Raw genomic sequence first — 22,853 nt, forward strand, 5'->3', positions numbered from 1 at the left:
TGTGTACTCTTCATTACGAAGTCTCACTGCGACGCATTAGTGGTAGACAAAGTCATTCCAGTAATTGATGACTTTGAAAGCTCATACCTTTTTTAACAATATTACATATGTACGATCTGAAAAAATACCCTTATTTTCAAATACATTTTTCCAAATGTTTATTAGGCTCATGTTACGATTCAAAATATTTTATCGGTATTAAAAAGATATCTTCAATGCCCACTTGTTCATATGAAGAAAAAAATTGTATGCTTTCTGTAATCTGAAAGCGAAACAAAAATTAAAACACAAAAGTAAAAAAAATAGAAATTTCAGTTTTGAATTTACTGTGTGTTTCGAATTTAGTGTATTCATTTTAGTACATTACGTTCTCTTATATTCTCATTCTGTCAGCTATCAGCCATTTGTCGCCTCATCTCTTTCGACAGCCATCCTCCCACTCATTTCGCTTAGCCTAGTCTGCAAAGGTAAACAAACATACCGTTCGTAGTTTTTATCCGTTTTTCTCTGTTCTTTCTTTTTTTCATAGTATCTGTTCTATTTATTCGATCCGTTGATCCTAAAATTTCTTGTCTGGTCATCCAGAATGTTCAAATAAAAATTGAAATAAAGTTTCACTACCACGCCGTTAACAGTACGAGCAAGGCCGCAGAGCAGTGAGCACCGCTTTTTCGAAAATAGGGGGAAATGGTTAAGGCAATGCTACGCGGTGGCGCAATGACCGCCGAAATAATTAAATCTAAAGGTCCCATGCGACTCGGAAAATAATAGAAAATAAAAGTAATATCGTTCTTGTGGCTCCAACCATTCACAAAGAACAAAAATGGGAAGTCGATTGGTCCGTTTGTTGACAAGGAAGTTTTTTTAACAACAACATAGCCTATGTACCTTTCGTGCCCAATAAATTATAAAGGAGATCAAAACATTCGGGACCTGTCAAAAACAGTCTTTAGAAAGATATTGAAAGTACTTTGTTATATGTATATATATAACCCATCATGCCAACATTGCACCACTCATTGTAAAGAATAGAATTTCATAGAATTTTTAAATAGAATTTCAATTTCAATAGAATTTCACAACTGAATAGTCGGCCACCAATGTTTATGTCCAAATACATCCAACGGAGTCTATTGAATAGCATCAAACAAAACCTTCTGACTTTCAGCTCTCAAATTGCTTTTCAGCCAGGACTTGCTAAAACACAAAGAAACTCGTTGGCGAGACTGCAATCATAATACACGATCAGACAAAGAAACGAAACTAGTTTAAAAATTCCCCCATTTGATGAAAGCAGACCCAATATATGTCAAAAAAGTTATTGTTATTACACAAAGGTTGGATAGACGGGAAAAGTAACTACGTTTCAATTACAACCAATTAGATATAGCCTAATTATACATATCACTTAGTGTATATGTTGCATTCAGCAAGCGTGGGTAAATCTTGTTTCAACGATGATTTCTTATCATTTAACTGTAATAGTATGTTTATTCCGGATTGTCAATTGCTTTTCTTCGCAAACAGTACTTGTCGACAATGGTTATCGTGGAGTAGTGATTGCGATACATCCAAATGTGACAGAAGATCAAAATTTGATTGACGATGTCAAGGTAAGATTTAGGGTCAGCGTGTGTGGAAATGAAATATTACTATGTAGTCCAACCGCCTATGATAAAGACCGCATTATACGAATTGTTGTAACGCAAATCAATTGGCGGGTTGCCATACGACACTTTTTTTCCGGACATGTCCGCGATTTTAGTGGTAAAATTTGTGTTAGGGAGAAATGTTAAAAAGTGCTTGAATGTCAGCGATTTTTGAATACAGTGTTATCCCTGCCACAAATCCTTGAGTTTTCAGATATTACGCATCCAGAAATCGATATTTTCAGAGATATGTCACATGAAGGCCTTGTTGTGCAACACGGATTGCGTTAGATTCAGATAATTGTGATGTCACATATGATTTTAATTGTCAGATATTTGTACTCTGTATTTTGGTTGAACTACCAATACCTGTGCTTTACACCGTTACTTTGTGCTTTTTCATAATTGTTATCGTTCACAGAAACAACCTGCATTTGATTTAGTGAAATGTAGGCTTGCACGTAATTGACAAAAATCAATTCCGTAATTACGGCCAAATCGATTACGTAATGACCCCGTGATTGCGATATTTTTTTCACACATTTAAACCTATCATAACAACCAATTTAATCCACTTCTATTCCGGATGGGACATCGAAGTTTGTTTTTCATATTCCCGGCAGTACTACACGCCGGCGACAGATGTTAAAGACAAATGTCAAGGAGTGAATTCAAAATAATTTTACTCTGATTTTTATCTTTTGTGTTAGCTTTGATTTTTTTTTATCCACTTTATCACCAAATTTTATGCGATCAATTTTATCATTACCAACACTGGTAATAAATTTAGGAAACGATAGTTCACTTTTTTGAAATCGTATTAACGTATTAATACGACTTTCGTATTAAAAAAAAAATTCGGGTTGCTAATTTATTAATCAACTACAAGCGTATTCTCTCGTTTGATTATACTTTCGCATGCCTCGCGACGAAGACTTGTTATTTCACCAATATCCGACTTTACTACTTAGTTAGCATTTTATAATAATTATTGATGCCGACTTATTGACGATATTCCGAATTCTATGCTTCATTTTAAATTAAATCATTTCGCGACCTAAAATTTATAATAATAAAAAATCCCGTCGAATTGTTGTTTCTCTGCCGTCTCAATCGCTTTACCGATGTCGAAAAGACTTAAGTTGCGTTGGTTCATTACGCAATTTCTCTTCCGTCTTTATATTGATGTTTGATAAGCGCGGCATTAATTATCACGCATTTACAAATAGACCATGTTTTATAAGTTGATCTCTTACATTCTTTAGTCGTTTCACCCGACGTTCATCGGTCTCAACACAATTCTATTCCTTATTTACGGTTAATATGTACATTGGCCATCCTAGATAAGTTGATAATAGGTTAGTAAATGACGCGTTATGCCTTCCCCATCTGCCTAAGAAGAGAGAGAAAAACGGCTGCGAATACCAGAACTCTAACTTCTTTTACTTAAACTTTAATTTTTTACAATCGACGGAATTGACTGCTCTGAAGAGAGCTCGTTTCAATCGCGAAAGCGCTCGACCAATAATTACGACTTTACGTAATTCGTAACTTCGCTTCCGTAACTCGAAATAATTCCGTAATTCCGTAAATCCGTAAATTACGTGCAAGCCTAGTGAAATGCAATTCTGTATTCATTCTATTCTCACGAGAAAGCAACGACAGCTTGTGTCTTTGGATTTATCGCGAATTTATACCATAATATAAGTGTTTTGTTTGTATAATTGCTCAGCGTGGCATATTAAAATTTTGTCTTTCCGGATATGGTACCCTAGCATATGGCAATCAAATAAAAATAAATCTGATATGAACGTTCTATTTTTATTATGTTAGAATATGATGATAGATGCTTCTGCAGATTTGTTTGAAGCCACTCATAAGAGAGCATATTTCAAAGAAATCACAATACTGATTCCTAAAACGTGGACAGTTGGGAATTACGAAAATGCATCAAAAGAATCATATGATTCGGTTTGTATACTTCCGTTGTCATCATTTTTCCTATTCACACTGCAAAGTCGAAGATATATATATTAATAGAATATATAATTTTGTTTCAAGATGCTGGTAAATAACATAAAGACGATGCTACGATTTCAACTATGAGAACAAATTTAGTGGAATGTAAAATAAAATGAGCGATTTATTAGAACATCTTAATTCTTGATGGTAGATATAGACGCCAAAACTGAAGAAGTGTTTTTTTTAGGCTGATATTCGGATAGAGGAATCGGAAATCGGAAAGAATACGCCTTATGCACGGACGTACCTAGGATGTGGATTAGGCGGCATATACATCCATCTTACTCCAGATTACGTATCATTAGACACAGTGGCAGACAATTACGGTCCGAGAGGTAAATTTGGTATTGATAAGTAAAACTGATCTGAATAATCTTACATTCGAGAGTAGTGGTTCTCAAATTTTATAAGCCGCGCCCATATTTTAGAATTTGTCAAGTCTCGCGCCCACCTCAAAAATAACTAGCTAACAATAAGCTACAAATAACAGATAAAGCGAGAGTATGTTTATTGGGCCGAGCAAGATCAAATCTATATTTAATATATATTTTATTTTATTTTTATATTTCAATTTTTATCAGCTTCACGCCTCTTCAGAAAACTGTCTACGCCCTCTTGTTGTGCGCGTTTGACAACCACTGTCTCAGAGTATTTATTAAAAATATAGATATTGTTTAATGATATAATTCATGAATAGTATGAAATATGTATGAAAGTATGAATGAATTAGATAAATAAATTCTTGTCTTAAAAAGGAAAAACTGTTGTTCACGAATGGGGCCATTATAGATGGGGAGTGTTCGACGAATATCCAGTCAATGATGATCAAGCATTTTACTTGGATACACTGACAGGGGCCGAAGCAACTCGGTAAATATATTTGTCATGTTTTTAATCACTGAGTTGTATTTTATTTATTCGCAAACACTTCCGATTTTGAATTGCCTATTTATATTTGTTTCACGAGTATCTGATTGTGTAACGTTAGCTTGGTTAAATGTTACTCTCAGGGCTTCTTAGTCCACAATCTAGAATGATGTTTTACCTGTTTATTCCTCTGTTTCTCGTCTTTCTAGAATTGGAATGTACTATTCCGATTCTGATAATTTTTCTAATGACTCCAGTCCCGGTAACCATGTCACAGTGCCGAATTGAAGTGCACTAGAAACTGGTTCCATATTAAGAAACTGTTAACAATTCAGACGTTACTCATAGTTCTAAATGTATTACTTAATAACTGTCTTGTTAGGTACACCACCAGAACGTGCACCTTTAAAAACTTGTACCTAAACGCCGTTTCCGAATGGCTTTTCCCGTATGACTGTACCCAGCCTGCTGTCACTGTGCCAAGGTGATCTCTACATTGGTCGTTGCTATGTTGTTCGCTGCCCATGATTACCCCTCCCGTACTTGACGGTGCCCGGAGTCTCTTTTCTGTAACAAATTTGGTTTTTGGACTTAATATTTGATATAGTCTTATTTCTAATAAACTTTCAAAGTTAGACTCTTATCACAGGTGTCACTGCTCGATAAACAACTTTGGTTTTTCGCGTCACCTTTCCCCATGAAATGTCATTTTCAACTTTTTTAAGTTTGTGTTCACTGTGAGTGCATTTTCATTTTGGTGAAAAGTAAACTACTGACTGACTGGCCTAAGATTCTAAATTGTCAAAATTTTTATCGATTTTTCTCTGCATGAAGTAAAGATCTGGGTCGTTTTGCTGAATTCTTGCTTTTTTTGCTACTAATGGAACAATCAATTTCAAAATTACGGTTTTTCAAATTTCCTCCCGAGTCCTATGATATCCGATATTTAGCCTAAAATTTTCTTGTTTCATTTAAATTGAAAACAAAGTTTTTTTAAACATTTTTTCTTTCAATAGGCCGCTTCAGTATTTTGCCCAAAATTAACTTGCTTCCCAAAGCTCGTCATCTTTTTCCTAAATTTAATAAAACGCAGCCACTGTTACCACGTGATTTTTTTTGTTTTGTTATGAGATAGCGACTGTCTGAATCACATTTCGAGTAATAGCCCCTTCTGCACGGATCGGCCTTCCGCGATCATTCAAATTTATTTCTAAAAAAAATAATTTTTATATTTTTGCCGAATTCAACTTCATATCCATATACAATTAAGCATAATATACATGAAGGTTAACTAATTTTTTGTTTGTTATTCAAGTTGTCCGAGAGCAATCAGTGGGACATATCGAGGTGTGTGCAATATTTTTAATCCACTAACATACTTACCGTATCCGACTTGTTTCTTCAAAGATGATGACTTGCAGCCAACGGGCTTGAAAACATCCATCATGTACAAGCAATTTTTGGATAAGGTTCGGGATGAATTTGTTTGATAAAATCACTTGTTTAGTCGTACGTACATGGCGACGTTTTCTTTTTAATATTCAGCTGGTTAAGTTGATTTCTTTTCGACTATTGGGTCACACATACAGTTATTTCAATTTATGTAGTATTTACGAACTAGTATGAACTTATTTACTTTGAACTACTTTTCATCGTTTCTGGATTCGGAGCTCCAAACAAACATTATTATACACAATGACAATCACCATTACATTGATTTAATTTCCGTCTTCAAATGATTGATTTTTTAGTTCTGGGTTCGTCGATATTGAGCTCGCACATGCATTTCTCTAAAGACTAAACTAAAGTGCCAATCCTGGCCGCCGTTAATTCACCATATTTTCTAGGGGGCTCCCAAAGTATGCGAACTAAGATGGCGGACATCGGAATGTAATATGTGTACTAGGTTAGGGTTAGGCCATAATTTTAGGTATAAATACTACGGGAGGCTCTTGGCTAGTCTTCGAACTGATAATAGGACTAAAATAAGGAAAATTGAAAAAAAAAATTATCGCCTAACCCTCACCTGTTACCCATGTTACGTTCCGATGTCCGCCATCTTGGTTCGCATACTTCGGGAGCACCTTTTCTAGTACTATTTATTACCTCTTTCAAAACTTTTTGGTTAACTGCTTTATTATCTTCCAGAACAATTGTTTTAGCATGCTTAACACTACCTGACCTACATAGCCATATATCATTCGTGCGAGCCTCGTATCCATATATATATATATTCACCTATTTCGCTCTATTCAAACATAAAACATCAGTTATTGGAGAGAAGCAACTATTTGGAACGAAAAGATTGCATCAGATACATGTTATTTGTCAACATTTAATTTTCCAGGTTTCTACTTTTTGCCACAGCGACTCTTCCGATCCGATAAACCTTCACAACGAAGAAGCAAATAATACTCAAAATATCCGATGTAGTTATCAAAGTACCTGGGATGTCATATTAGAATCAGTAGATTTCCGGAACGGCTCGAATTTGCCGAACTTAGCATTGACCGATATTATTCCGGAATTCAAGATTTTAAGAGTTGTGCCTAAGAGAATAATTTTTGTAATGGACGTATCTGGAAGCATGCAAGATAACGTAAGCTCAGTTTGAATTTCTGCTTGACCCAAAGCTTCCCCCCCCCCCCCTATTTTACCACGTGCTAATAAAAATATTGATAACAACGGTAAAACACTGAAATACTTTAATTTCACTCTTAATAAATCACTGAATTAAACAATGACGATTCAGCTTCGTTAACTCGCTTAAGCTCGGAATTTGATATCATCACTTTTGGAATGAGAAATACATGCAAAACTACTTGCCAGAAAAGGTTGTGGTTGGCAGTAAACCTTTCGGAAGATGGTTTTCATTAATGCAAATTGTATTTATGTATATCCGATGATTTCATTCATATCGTTTTTTTGGCATTAGATGAAACTCGTACACCTACGATCAGTTGTGAATCATATTATCAAAGATGTTCTGAGTACTGGTTCATATGTGGGACTTGTTTCATTTGAATCTATATCGTTGATTTTGGCTCAACTCACAGAAATTTCTGATACTGACAGCAGAAATGATTTGACAGCACTTCTTCCTGGCACAGCTAGCGGAGGCACGGGAATTGGAAGTGGAATTCGGAAGGGAATCGAAGTATGTTGCTTGTCATTGCCGCAACCGAGTGGGTTGATAACGTGAAGTGCCTATACAGACGGCTCATATGCATATAGAGTCAACTAAATATATATGCATATACATCCAATACCCTATATCAGTGGTTCCCAAACTGGGGGTAATTACCCCCAAAGGGGTAATTTGGCAATTTTTGGGGGTCAATCCAGACGTTCACTGTTTTAACAATTTCCTTTGTAATCCCCATACTTTTTGACTAGTCTGCTCAAAAGCTGGACATGTAATGCTCGCATCTGGTCAATGAGCCTAGCCCTAGTCATTTAGTCACCACTGTATTAGGACGTACTAACTTCGCCGTACAGATTGTGGGCTAAAATGCTGAGCTAGCGCAGGTTTATCATTTTAAAGTCAAGTCTTTGGTTAAAAGTAATAACGATATGACTGCTGAATTTTTATGAGGGGGGTAATTGAGATTTTGGTAATTCGATTTAGAGGTAACAATATTGAAAAGTTTGGGAACCACTGCCTTATATGTATATACAGCCAACCTAACATACGTATACACACTATACAGACAGCCAAAGCAATATACAAAAGCCAATGTGATATGCATATACGGCCTTTGAAGCAATGCTCATACATAGCCAGTGTCACATGTATGTGTAGTCAACGCTCTATACATTTACAGCCGTTAAAATGTACATACATACATAGCCAGTGACATCTGCAAATTATAGACAACTCAATATACTTATACATTTATTCAAATAATCTACAGTTGAGTCAAGTTAATTTTTTTTTTCCAACCAGTCAAAAAGAATCATATACAATAGTTAAAAAAGTGTCTGCGTCAATGTTATATGTATTTATTATCCAGGTAATATACATATAGATCCGGTTGTTCAATATGCATACGAGTATACAGCCGTTCATGCAATGCACATACACAGAAATATCATATGTACAAATTGTCAACTCAACATACTAAAAACATATATTTAAGTGATGTGCAATGTCATATGAAGCCAACAAAATATACATATACAGCTATTTTGAGGGATGTACAAACACAGTCAATCTGTTTCATATCGTCACGCTAATAACTGAATTGCGTAAGTCATTTTTAGCAGTTTTGAGAAAAACGTAAAAAACTTCCTAATGATATTGTTATGCCATTGAGAGTCAATAATTTTCCTTGGTTCAGTTTTTTGATCGTATCCGGATTTAAGTTAATTTGTATGACGCAGTTAAGTGACGTCATAATGGCGCATTGTGACTTAGGCAGAAATGTGTCTTTGACTTGGGGACATACGCAATTTTGCAACTTTACTATATGCACCAGTCCTGAAAACTAAACATTTCAAAAACGAATGTAATTCTCGGTATCTACAATGTCAAATCCCCAAAATAGCTAATCAGTTTCAATTACATTATTTTTTATGTTTAAAAATATATATTTCATCAATATAACACGTTCTGCACACCCACCGAAATAAGACTAAGATTAAATATAAAAAATAAAACAGCAATGCACCCCGTATAAAAGCCAACCAAGGTGATTTGGACTCGGACAGTGAATATCACAAGTGCATGCCCTCTATACTGTAGTATAAAATCAAAATAATACGCGCTAAGCTAGAATCCGAGATGCAAAAACTCGAAAATACTTCGCCGAGGTTATTTTGCCTTTGTGATGTCACAATAGTCCTGCGGTAACAATGGATAATTCATCATGACGAAACAATTGCACCAATGTGCATGTCATACTAAATCTCCATTTTTATGGGTTTCGGAATTCTTAAAATAAAATCTGAGTAAACAGACAGGTGCGCAGCATTACATAAATACTTATTTTATAAAAAACTCAAAATCGCCAATAAGGACTTACGCAATTCGGTTATTAGCGTGACGATATGTATGCACTCTATGTGGGTGCTGCGGCAATGCGGTTGCGTCCACATTGTCTATTGCGCACATAACTTGTGGGTCTGAACGTAAATACGATACGTAAAGAACCCGTCGCTCGTTGCGGATATATAGGTATATATATTGGACGTCGCAATCTAAAAAGTCATATCGCATTACAACAGCTGATCGCTCATATCACGAGTGCGTTGAAATGGCTTTACATGGTATTTACGCATAATAGTCAGCGCCGGATTAACCATTAAACCAGGCCTGCCCTACCTTTTTCGTCTCGCGGGCCACTTTCACGTGACGAAATCGGTCGCATGCGGCCCGCCGGAGTGTTTTTTTGCGGCCCGCTCTATAAAGTTTGTGAGCAGACTTTTTAAATTTTTACATACATTTTACTATACATAAGTATCTTTTGTGATTTGGGTGTAATTATTCCTGCCATCTATGTACGTCCAAATGCCGGTTTTTATTATTCCGTATGTGTCAAGTCTTGCATCCTGTTGGACATAAACGTATTTTTTTTTTATTTCTCGAAAAACTGTGCACCTTATTCGACGAACTATAAAGATATTGTTCGATCATTGGGAACAAACGCTGAGCACAATATTTTGGGTACTGGTCCCCGGCCTCGTTGTCTTTTTATGTTTGTACTTTTGTTCATGTTATGTTCGCGTTAAATAAGATTTTGGAAATGTCGTCACTGCGTATTCGTCAATAATTCTGATAAAATTGACGTAATGGCATTGCTACTAATGAGTTACAAATCAGTATATATCGACTATTCGTTTAGAAATCTTCGTTATGTTACTTCATTAAATACTTGTATTGGTGTTTCAAATTTTACGAAACGGCCCACTAAAACTTGATATTGCCGCGGCATTGACGCACATTATGCTCATTTTAACATTAAAGCAGTATCGTAGCTACTGAAAATGAATGAATAAAACCACTATAACGCAAATATAACACTCAACTTTGATGTGTTTGTTTTTGGCGTGGTCGCCAAAAAACCGCAAGTGTGTTGTGTAATGATTGATTCTTTGATTCGTTGCTCGAGAGTGTTATGTCCACGCCCCGTTCATCAGATATTCGAATAGTAAACCGCTATTCTAATATTCGAATAATTTGCCAGCCCTACCCAGTAACCAGAAAGCAATTATTAATTTGATTGATTTCAGGTTAATAAACTCGCCTTTTATGTATTATGTAATTACCTACAGTGTAAGCCTTTTTAACGCACTCGTCATAGGAGCGACCAGCTGTCTGGGACAATATGACTTCTTAGATTGCGACTTCTCACATATCTATCCATCCGCCACGAGCGGCGGATTCTTTAACTATGGGTGCAGCATATAGCCTTTATAAGGTGCATGTATGTGGAATGGATTGACTGTGTTTGTACAACACCTGCTTGGCTGTATATTGGAATGGCTGTCTATACATATGGCTTTGGCTGTGTACGTATATTTGGTTGACTTTATATAAGATGGTGTATACTGCATACCATACCATATATTCTTGCCTCTATATGTACGCCACGTATCTAACACTATAGATACTAAATTATTGATTTTTTTTAGATACTAAAGTTCGATGGTGGACAGCCAGCTGGTGGAATATTGGTTGTGTTAACGGACGGACAAGAGACACAGCTTCCGTATGTCGAAAATATTGCATCTGAAGCATTGATGGAAGTAAACGTTGAATATTTTTTTTCATTTCAATGTCGTTTTAATTCATATCTTGTCATCAAAACGATTTTACTTTTACAGAATGTTATCATTCACTCAGTTTTTATTGGAGTGAGTGATACCAATGTAAACCATGATTTAGCAAGTCTATCGGAACAAAGTGGAGGAAATTGGTATTACAGCGATGGCACTACTAATACTGCTTCTCAATTGACAAATATAATTGCAGCACTGACAAAGTCAAAAGATGGAGATTTGTCTTCTGAATCTATTCAGGTTTAATTTCCATTCCTTCCCCTGTTTCATGTTAACGGTATTTCTTTTCTATTTCCCAATATTTCTCCCTCGCTAAATTCGACCTTATTTTTTTTTTGTTAATTGCTTTTTTCCTAACTTAGTTCATTTTTTTGTTCAGTTGGTGAATCGTAATGAAAATCTAAAACCTGGAAGAATTGTTAGTTCAACCGTGGCAATTGATGGGTCGGTGGGAAAAAATACTGTGTTCACGTTTACCTGGGACATTCAAGAACCAACTGTTGAAATAACACCTCCTGGTCGATCGTGTATTTACTCCAACCGTATTTCATCACACAAGAGTTATTGTGACGGTTCCCCAATACACGAGGTGGAGGAACAATTTTCGTCAGTGAGATTTGTCATCCCAGAAACGGTTAAAGTATGTAAGAAGTTTCTAATTTTCGAACATGTTTTGAATATACGGTATATATATCAAAATTTATAACCTATCAGTGAGCATTTAGAATTCAATGTTTCATGGAGTTTTTCATGCAGTGGTATTTTTGATGGACCGCTCTGTTTAACCGGTATATTTTCCTTGGCTGCGTGACCTACCATTGATGATCCCTCGATATGATCGAATATTTAGATTTCCGGTTTATATACAGGATTCTGTTATATTTACAGCCTGGTACTTGGGAATATACAATACAAAGCAATGTATCAGACGAGTCAACTGTCACGGTTACATCCACTGCATCAACTGGCGGTAATCCTGTAACAGTCGAAGCAAAAATTTTGGCTTCCGACGTTTCAGAAAGCAAGGCAGCTGTCATAATAGCTGAGGTAGTGGTGGCAATTGAAACATATTTGCATAAGTTGAATGACTAAATAATAATATATTGCAATTATGTTTAGGTATTTCGGAATGGTTTGCCAGTGTTGGGAGCGTCTGTAAATGCAACTGTGGTTAAACCCGACAGTACAACTTCTAATGTTATACTCCTTGACAACGGAAAAGGTATGCGGCATCGATCAGGATGTATTACAATGTTTGTGTACATAGCCTGTTTCTTGTTTTAATGCAGTCTCAATGTTTCTCCTCTTTTTTATACAAATATAAATTATGGAATCTCAGAATCCCATTTATTTTCTTAACAACAGGTGCTGACTTTAAGAAAGACGACGGAGTCTATTCAAAATATTATTCCAATTTCAATTCCAAAGGAAGATATTATGTTGAGGTAATCCACTGTATGAATTACTGAAGTACTTATTATCAGTGCCGTCAAAACGAGATAAAAATAGTTTTGTTTCGGCTAACTAAACTAAAAACCATCGAAAAAATCGGCTTCCCATTATTTGATTATTTCCAAAGCGTATAGTGTTCATTTTTTTATCTATATTATACTGCTTATAATTTATATGTTTTGTTTATTTTGAAACTGAATTTTTAATACCTCATATATTTTTCAGGTATTAGTGTTTAAAGATGACGCATCGCACGAAGAAGACGGCGCTCAAGGTTCCCGTTCAGCCACAAGAAATGGTAAAAACAAGTAGTTTTGGCGACTACATAAATAAATATTCAATGTTGTGAATGTCATTAAACCGCTCATGGGAACATTTTTTTTATAAGCGCCCAACATGAAAGCCAGAGTTAAAAAGTTTTTTTATTACTCCTTTACACTGCACCAACGTATTCTATTATCATACACACTGCCCTAAACTCCGCAGTCAACTGTAATGTTTTTAAATACTCTTAAAAATCGTACATTTTACTTGTGAATATTGACTTTATCATAATGTTACGCTGGATATATTTCCAATCCTAACAATTCCCTACAGATTTATTCTACAAACAAAACGCATATTCTCATCCAGACTCTTTAAACACCATAAACGCCATCGCTGAACGTGATCCTCGCATATGTGACCTGTTTACCGAACCATGACCGTAATATACATATGAATTTAGATGTCTTTTGATATATTGTATGTGATATTTGCATACTTTGTTATTGGACACAGTGGGCCTAATACCCTTCTATTGCTGAACTCTTTTTCGTAGTTGTATAAAAATCGCCTCTTTCCACATATGATGGACCAATGTTTTGCGCGATTTTCGAGTCCATATATTTGAATTTTGAGCATTACATTTCTGTTTCTGGGAGAATCACGGTAGCTAAATTTCTCTGTTTTATACTATTATATTCAGTAAAGCTTAATGCATGTATGTTGCTCACGAATACTAACGTTAACATCATAGGTACATTTGAGCAGGGGGATACCCAAGCAGCAAGCATTGAAGGACCTTTACAGAGAGTTGCCTCTAGTCCTGGACTAGCATACACTGGGTAAGTTGAACATATGCATGTATATATTTCAATTAAAAAAGGTGGTCACGGCTCGGAAAAACTGCATTACAAGACAGGGAGGGTATAGATCAGGGGTCACCAACATTTTCGAAGCCGAAGGCTACTTTTTGGGTACAGATTAAGCTGCGGGCTACCAGTTCAATGTACACTTTTAAAAAAATTAGTTGCCCGATTAAGCTTCAATTATTGATATAATTACTGGTATTTAGTGAAGTAGAGACATTAATAAACTTTAGGATTCTTCAGGAAATCAAACGATTATCATAACGTTGCAAATAAATTTCTATCAATAACACATGTATTTCAAAACTGAATGTTTTCAAATTGAATTTCAACACGCTGCACAAGTCTAAGATAAAATGGACTAATAAGCACCGAAAATTTTAAAATGGTAAAGAATAGGAAGAATTTTCCGGGGTCAAAGGTCGGTAAAGGTCAGTTGTACTATCAAATGTTGCAGAGTATTATACTCCGACGCGTAACTTGACACTGTAACTCTGAGCGAGTCTTCAGATTTTCATCAGTGAGGCGTGTTCCATGTTTGTTCTTGTTGGAGTGAGTCGCGGCGCTATGGCCCATCGTGTTAAGCGTTAGGTTCGCAGGCTAGAATCCCATGCGGGGATAGTTATGTGCGAAAGGATTGCTGGACTCCTCGCGCCGTAGGGTGGTTCACGTAACCGCTGGTCGGTTAAGACTTCCTTCGCCATCAAGTCCAGGCTTCCGGAAACAAATAACTAACTAATCCCATACCCGACATCGAATGGTAACCGGCGAGAAGCCGTGGTTTGTCATTGGGTTAAGCAGTCCTATCGGCTATCTTCTCCCTCGGGATAAATATGTAAATCTCCTCCTATCCTGAGTTTTTGTCAAAAAAGTTGATTCGAAAGGATAGGTTGAAACAAACGATGGTCTCGTAAAATAGGATTGCTGTATGATTTGAATCGCGAGCTTTTTCTGTCCGTTCTGTGCTGACTGCTGACCAGTGGGTAGTTAGCGCAGAAGATTACGTGACAAGATGTGAAATATCTCTCCGCTTTGCCGTCGCTAAAATCGCCCCACTAATGAGACACACGCAGGCTGTTTTCATGGTGGTATAAATTTATCCACCTCCCATTCATCGTGCAAATGATGGATTTTTCTTTGGAATCAATAATTGTATTATTACTGCTCCGCTAACCAACGGACAAGAAAAAGCGCGGGTTCGTGGAAAGTGATCTCAGTGGGATGTCATAATTAGGAGAGTGTCAATTGACCCGTCACATTACTGAGGTCAAATAAAAATAAGGTTGATGGTTACAATAATTAATATAGTGTCATTTCTAGTTCCCATATAAGTGTGATTTATACTAAAATAGCAGGACAAAATATAATTGATGTAGCTTACTTATAAGAGCCGTTAATAGGCTTAGTTTGGAACAGACCTGTGGGCGGCTCATATGGTCTTCGCGGGCGACTTGGTGCCCGCGGGCAACGCGTTGGTGATCACTGGTCTAGATGAATGCGGCTTTTAGGTTCAACCACGATAAAGTGAGAATGGGCGCTTCCCAGTCAATTTCCACTTTTTTTTCAAGCTTGGGACTTTTTGATCCTCATGCTCAAAGATTCGGCAGTTTCAAAAATTCACGGATAATCATAATATTGCATTCTAAATTCTTGAAAAAAAGTCATGCAGTGTGTCTCATACTACAGTTGAATATCATTTCATGTTTTTTTTATTCTCTTCTTGGTATTACAGAAGTGTGTCAACAAGTGATACTATTCCACCCAATAAAGTCATCGATCTTGAAGCTAAACAAGCTGATCTAAGCGACGCTTCAATCGGTGTTCACCTCAGTTTCACATCACCTGGAGACGACTATGATAGCGGAACAGGTAATATTGTCTTTGTCCCGAATACAAACATGTAATACAATCTCATTGCGGAGTCAAATGTCATGTAGGCTACTTACGAAAAAATGTAGCTGTCGGTGAATCATAAGGTCTGTTTTACAAAGCCCTTTAAAATAACTTTGATACGAAAAGTACCAGATTAATATTAAGGGCGATATATATAGTAGGCTTTTGGGGAAAAACATATTATTTGCAATGAATGAGAAATGTAGTACCTTGATATGAGGCTTTATTCAACTTAAATCTAAAGCACATTTAGAATGAATCTATAATAAAATATAACACAAGTAAATTTTATTAAACAAGAAAACAAATACGTAGCGATTTGCTGATGCTAACAGTAAGCGACCCAATAGTTAAATGAATAAAGTTGAAAGATTTAACATACTACATCTACAGCACAGCAATAATTGATGTCTGATTAAAAACGCTTCAGCCATCATCGCTAGACTGCAGCAGTATGAGTTACATTTACAAGTTATTACATTATTTACCATCGCACGGTAATTGTTGAACTAGGTCAGGGGGCCGTGGACAACCCCTAGCACGCGTGCCAAAATTGGCACACGAGCCCATTTATTCGGCACACGAGCAAGGCCTCGGAAACGAGATCATTCTCGTTCAGATGAAAAGTTTCAAGACTGAATTATCTGATGAAACTAAGGTGTTCGTTAATTCATTATCATTTGTTACCAATCTGTTAGTTAGCTGTTAGCCATGGCATGAGTATGCCCATCGTTGTCACGCGTAAAATTGAAAAAATTAAAAATAAAATAAAAAACCGAAAATAAAAGTAAAATAAAAAAAATAGTGGTGAAAAAACATAAAAAAATAAAACAAAAATAAAAAAAAATAAAAATGTAAAAAAAAAATTAAAAATAAAAACGAAAATAAAATAAATACGAAATAAAAAAAAAGCAAAAAAAAAAAAAAAAAATTGAATAAAAAGAAAATAAAAAGGTTGACAACGATGGTCCGCCTCGTGGCCCATCGTTGACACGCGTTTTTATTTTGAGAAAATTTGCTGCTGATTGGGACCAACGTTGTCAGGAAAAGTCCTACGCGCACAAACAGTGTTCCATGGGGTTCTAACTCACTTCGAATTTCCTTGAGCAATATTCAGTATGAAAATCTTTTATAAATTCTAGGGATGGGCCGGGATTCGGATCCGGACTCGGATTCGGGTCGAATCCAGGCATATTTTGGACTCGGATTCGATTTCGAGTCCACGTCGTTTTTACCGAGTCTATAATCAATTCTGTTTTTACTAATTTACGCCTATGTTTGTACTTTTTCCCCTATAAATCTCACTACATACCTTAACTAGTTGAAATTCAAGGTTAGATATCGTCACGCTAATAACCGAATTGCGTAAGTCATTTCAGGCGGTTTTGAGTTTTTTATAAAACAGGTATTTATGTAATCCTGTCTGTTAACTCAGATTTTATTTTAAGAATTCCGAAACCCATAAAAATAGAGATTTTGTATAATATGCAAATTTGTTCAATTGTTTCGTCATAATGAATTATCACTGTTAGCGCAGGACTATTGTGACGTCACAAAGGCAAAATAACCTCGGCCAAGGATTTTCGAGTTTTTGCATCTCAGATTCTAGCTTAGCGCTTATAAATTTCAATTTATACTACAGTATAGGAAGGCGTGCACTTGTGATATTTACTGTCTGAGTCCAATTCACCTTGGTTGGCTTTAATATAAGGGTACATCGCTGTTTTATTCTTCATATTTAACTTTAGTCTTATTTCGGTGGATGTGCAGAGCGTGTTGTATATATTGATGAAATATATATTTTAAACATAAAAAATAATGTAATTGAAACAGATTAGGTATTTTGGGGATTAGACTTCGTATATACTAAGAATTACATTCGATTTTGGATTGTTTGGTTTTCAGGACTGGTACATATAGTCAAGTTGCAAAATTGCGTATGTCCCCTAGTCATAGACATATTTCTGGCTAAGTCACAGTGCGTCATTATGACGTCACATGACTGCGTAATACAAATTACCTTAAATCCGGCTACGATCAAAAAATTCAACCATGGCAAATTATTGACTCTCAATGGCATAGCAATTTCAATAGGAAGTTTTTTACGTTTTTCTCAAAACTGCTAAAAATGACTTACGCAATTCGGTTATTAGCGTGACGATATGTAACAATATCACCCGTGTGTATTATAACACTCCTAATAAAAACGACGACAGATATCCAGATAATATTGAACTAATATTAAACTATTGATCGCTCATAACAATGATGATGCGCCAGTCGCCTTCAAACTATCTATCGTTTTTGGTATACATGTGATACACAATAAAATATGTGTCAGCGCAATATTTTTGAGTTTTCAATTTGCGTAAATAAATATGAAACATGCGCTCGTTCAACCCAATGGGAAATCTCACCAATACCTCTTTTAAATCGAGTTTATTACGTGCAATCCTTTCTCTAAAAAGGGAGCAATGGAAAGCATGGAGCGTTTCAGAACGTTTACATGAACTACTAAATTGCAAGCATTGTATTGACGACGAGTGGCATCTTTCTACCATTTGCACACGCGGCATAGTAAATTTAAGGCTAGAAATATCTGAAATTATGGGAAAGCATTGTAGTCAAAAGCTTTTTATTTTCCTATTTGACATGTAAGAATTTCTAAATAGCCGCCCAGAATTAACGCAAGGTGGTGGGCTGTAAATCCAGTTCACAGCCAAGGCGCACATTGACCCACGTTTACGTTTGTATTATGGCCGCCAAAAAAGACGAAAAATATATTTTTATATTGATTCAACAGCTATCTGCGGAACCATTAGGCAAAAATATGAGCTACGACGTATGTTTGTGAGCGCGCGATTCTGTAGTATGGTCGAAAACGTGTTTTTCTACTTTTACATTGTGACGTCACGGACTCGGAGGATTCGATTCGAGTCCCTGACCTATTACTCGGATTCGTCGAATCTCTGTAATGCCGGACTCGTCCCATCCCTAATAAATTCTCCATGCTACAAGTTCAACTACAAGTAATATAATTATAATAATGATAAGAGAATATAGAATTGGATACGAAAATTCGGAAAATTTGTTTTTACGTGTAGAAGGTAATTGAATTGGAGAATGCTGCTTAACTGCTAGGTTGTCCGGACACACGTGCGATGCCGGTACCGTCTGACCAAAGGTGTTATAGTCGCTTTGCGCCAGACCGTATCGATGAAACAAATGGGAGATACGGATAGTCTAGTAGAATATAGTATAGACTACTGAAACACTCTCTGCGCCTGCCCCATACCGTACAGCCATAACATACCGATCCAGACCAATGATCCATCCCTTGATTCAGTATATTCTACAAGACTATCCGTATCTCCCATTCGTTTCATGAGTGATTGCATGGGTACCGTTACGGTCAGACGCAAAGCGACTATAACCCCTTTGGTCAGACGGTAGCGGCATCGCACGAGTGTCCGGACAACTGAGCAGTTAAGCAGCATTCTCTAATTCAATTACCTTCTACACGTAAAAACAAATTTTCCGAATTTTCGTATTCAATTCTATATTCTTTTAACATTATTATAAATATATTACTTTTGGTTGAACTTGTAGCATGGAAAATTTATAAAACATTTTCATATTTAATTTATTGGATATTGCTCAATAAAATCAGTAGTGAGTTAGAAACCCAGGGAACACATTTGTGCGCGTATGATTATTCCTGACAACGTTGATCCCAAGCAGCAGCAAATTTTCTCAAATTAAAAACGCGTGACAACGATGGGCCACGAGGCGGACCATCGTTGTCAACCTTTTTATTTTCTTTTTATTCAAGTTTTTTTTTTTTTCAATTTTTTTTTTTTTGCATTTTTTATTTCGTTTTTATTTTATTTTCGTTTTTATTTTTAGTTTATTTTTTTTCATTTTTTTTTTTTTTCATTTTTGTTTTTAATTATTTTTCATGTTTTTTCACCCCTATTTTTTTTATTTTGCTTTTATTTTCAGTGTTTTTTATTTTTTTTTCATTTTTTTTTTCAATTTTACGCGTGACAACGATGGGCCACCATACATGAGGCTACAAAAAATATATTATGACGTAACGAATGGAGCTCTTGAGAAATTTTGTCGAGAAGAGCGCAACAGTCATTTGGTTACCTACACTGTTACGTAATATTGTTCGTCTGCCAACCTTTTTCCTCATTTCTGCTTGATTTATGAAGTTGTACAGCTCATGTTGGTTAGAGTTACTTGCTACCTTACTGTTATAAATTGATTTCGAAAGAAATATAAGCGATTAGGGAAGGGAATACAAGAGAGAAGTGCAGAAAACGAACTATTGCGTGCTTGGGATGCCATTCCCGAAAATTTTTCGTGTCTCAAAAACTTTGCAACTGCATTACTCTCCATGTTTTCATCTACATATGCTTGTGCATCTCTATTCATGGTTATGAGCTTTATTAGGTCTCGTAATAGGAGTAGCATGAAAGATGAATCCAGTAGTTCGTGTATAAGTATAAACCCAATCAATGTAAAATCTCTATCATCGGTAATGCAATAGAAGTCTCACTGAAATAGAATAATAGAAGTAATCAAATCTATTTGTCGGACTGATATTTTACCGAATGCTGAATCTGGCTGTACACGTTTAAAAGGTTTACTATTGTGTATTTTTTTTAAATAAGCAAAGCGTTGTTTTTAATTTTGGTCGGCACACGGAAGAATTTTGTCGTTAGATTTAGCCGATTGTGGCACCATTGATGACTTAAGGTAATAATGGTGGCACGCGAGCCGAAAAAGGTTGCCCACCCCTGAACTAAGCCAAATGAATTATTAAATGTATACATCTCTCAAATAAGAATTATCTTTTCACTTTTACAGCTTCTAGATATGAGATTCGATATTCCTACGGAAGTTCCAAGCCCATAAGGATAGACTTTGCGTCACAAAAAAATGTTACGGATAATATGATCACAAAAGGCGACCTGAGTCAGCCAAAACCAAATACTAACTTTGAAGAATTTTCATTAATACTGAGAGACTTGCCGCAAAATGAAAATTCAGTTCGGTGAGATTGACGTATTTGTTTACTATGTTTTTCACTAAATGTAACTTATGGATGAGAGCTGATACTACAATAGAAAATGGTTTCAAAAATTCTTTCAACTTTGAATCAATTATTCGGGAGGGTTGCGAAGCGCAGTATATAACTGCAACTAAAATCGTTCAGTTTTGTACATATATATAGCTCATTATTAACTTATTTCTCACAACATTCGATTCAAACTGTTCTCCTTGCACACAACCATTCTTTTTGGTGAGAAGTTACAGCTCAATTTTATTTCTCACGACAGAATCCCGCAGGAGTGTTTACGTTGCTCTACTCTTCTGTGTAGCAAAGGAATTTCTATGAATATGAGCCACTACTAAAGGACCTCCAGAAGTATGTGCGCCAAGACGGCGCACAACCTGAACATAGTATGTGTACCCGGTTAGGGTTCAGGTTATGCGCCATGTTGTTGTACATACTTCGGGAGCGCCCTACTAAATGATTATATCACGAAAAGTGAATTTCTATATGTATAATAAATATATTTTATAGAGTTGCGTTTGCAATGCGCGCTTTCGACGAGAGTGCAAATCCTTCTGAAATCTCAAATATTGCTATGGTGACTTTTTTCATTATTCCCCCGTCAATACCACCAACAACAGAAACAGCGACGTCGGCCGCTATAAGTACAACGACTGCAAAAGAAGTTTTGGAACCAAATGGTGAGAATCCAAATACATTTGAAGATTGAAATTTTCACATAATATATACAATGAAATTTTATGAAAATTGTATCTAAATACAATTAAAAGTAATATAAAAAAAAAAGCAGTTGGATCATATTTCATTGATTAAATTTGCAAAAACATTTGCTGATATCAAATTCGGTTTTTCATGCTTACCATTTTTTTTAATATTATTTCATTTTTTAATTCAGATGATCGTCTTGGATTACTTCTTGGCGTGATTCTTGGAGCAATTGGTAAGATTCGATTGTCGGACAATTGTGTGGGATAGGATAGGATTTACATATTTATCACGAGGGAGGGAGAAGCCGACAAAACCGCTTATTCATAGGGCGAACCACGACCTCTCGTCGCCAGTCCATATGAGAATAGTTAGCCAGCTTTAGCCTATTTTTTCTTAAGGAAAAAAAGGGCACTTCCAATCTCCCCACTTACGAATGACTGCCAAAGTTCTGATCGATGGTTTTAGATACCTCATAAAAATATATTCTAGCAATATCTGGGGGCCTTTATTATTTCTATGTCCTTTTGTCGCGTAAAAACAGGTGTTAATTGATGTTTTTACTATTTTATTACAGGAGTCATCTCTCTACTGATACTTGTTGCCGTGTTTTACTGTCGCAGAAGAAGAGCATTACGCAAGCAAAACGAAGAAGCCCATGACCACACTTACGAGAATCCGTATAGAATTTAGCTATTGCGTGGTTGATGGAATTTGTTTAAATCACAACACTTCCAGAAGATTGTTAGATATTTGTATATTGTAATGAGTTATCTATTTTACGTAGAAATATTTTTAATAAATTTACTTACAAATAACTTTTTCGCGAGAACAGTTCATACTTCGGATTCGTCCCAAATGAGATTCGGTGGTCAACTTTATGAAATTTTAAAATTTGCTAATATGAAGACATAGCAAACTGTGCCAAAATCACAATAAATTTGACATTCTGAATTTTCAAAAAATATAATTTTGAATAGCATTAATTCAAAATTTATTTTTAAAAACCCAGATAATACATATCGAATGTATATTTACACTTTTGTCACACTGTATTCCCTCCCGATTTAATTTTATTTGATATAAACATAAAGGCTAAAAAACTTTGATGATTACGTTGCATCTCATATCATTTTATAACCTAGTTTTTTCGTTTTTGATTTTTCTTTCATCGTCTGTTATTTGATAATCTTTATTCTTACCTACAGCGACGAATATCGAATTGCTTAGTGTCGTGCAATTAGCATTGGCATCTCTGCTCTGCCCTAA

The 22,853-nt window shown here is 35.8% G+C and overlaps 1 protein-coding gene across 3 annotated transcripts; it reads left to right on the top strand.

Annotated features, from left to right (window-relative positions):
- Nucleotides 1-1,338: 1,338 nt before the first annotated feature.
- On the top strand, nucleotides 1,339-22,836 carry LOC144425794 (calcium-activated chloride channel regulator 1-like). Of its 3 annotated transcripts, XM_078115448.1 has the most exons (20): nucleotides 1,339-1,613; nucleotides 3,483-3,620; nucleotides 3,859-4,006; nucleotides 4,427-4,541; nucleotides 5,854-6,007; nucleotides 6,886-7,137; nucleotides 7,474-7,695; nucleotides 11,172-11,285; nucleotides 11,364-11,558; nucleotides 11,698-11,958; nucleotides 12,207-12,365; nucleotides 12,438-12,540; nucleotides 12,684-12,763; nucleotides 12,996-13,068; nucleotides 13,789-13,876; nucleotides 15,633-15,769; nucleotides 20,669-20,855; nucleotides 21,390-21,559; nucleotides 21,775-21,819; nucleotides 22,162-22,836. In XM_078115448.1, the coding sequence occupies exons 1-20, from the start codon at nucleotides 1,458-1,460 to the stop codon at nucleotides 22,275-22,277; spliced, it is 2,913 nt and encodes a 970-aa protein (XP_077971574.1). In that variant the 5' UTR covers nucleotides 1,339-1,457; the 3' UTR covers nucleotides 22,278-22,836. The 3 variants fall into 3 exon arrangements, with proteins under 3 accessions (XP_077971574.1, XP_077971575.1, XP_077971576.1); XM_078115449.1 differs by lacking the exon at nucleotides 21,390-21,559 and having other exon boundaries at nucleotides 22,162-22,256; XM_078115450.1 differs by lacking the exons at nucleotides 1,339-1,613; nucleotides 3,483-3,620; nucleotides 3,859-4,006 and having other exon boundaries at nucleotides 4,460-4,541; nucleotides 5,946-6,007.
- Nucleotides 22,837-22,853: the final 17 nt, after the last annotated feature.

This window comes from Styela clava, chromosome 8 (genome assembly GCF_964204865.1).
Source record: "Styela clava chromosome 8, kaStyClav1.hap1.2, whole genome shotgun sequence".
Lineage (NCBI taxonomy): Eukaryota > Metazoa > Chordata > Ascidiacea > Stolidobranchia > Styelidae > Styela > Styela clava.

Coding starts and splice junctions, on each gene's coding strand:
- LOC144425794 (XM_078115448.1), top strand. CDS start 1,458: ATGATTTCTTATCATTTAACTGTAATAGTATGTTTATTCCGGATTGTC. Junction 12,366..12,437: donor CAGCTGTCATAATAGCTGAG/GTAGTGGTGGCA, acceptor AATTATGTTTAG/GTATTTCGGAATGGTTTGCC. Junction 13,877..15,632: donor CCTGGACTAGCATACACTGG/GTAAGTTGAACA, acceptor TTGGTATTACAG/AAGTGTGTCAACAAGTGATA.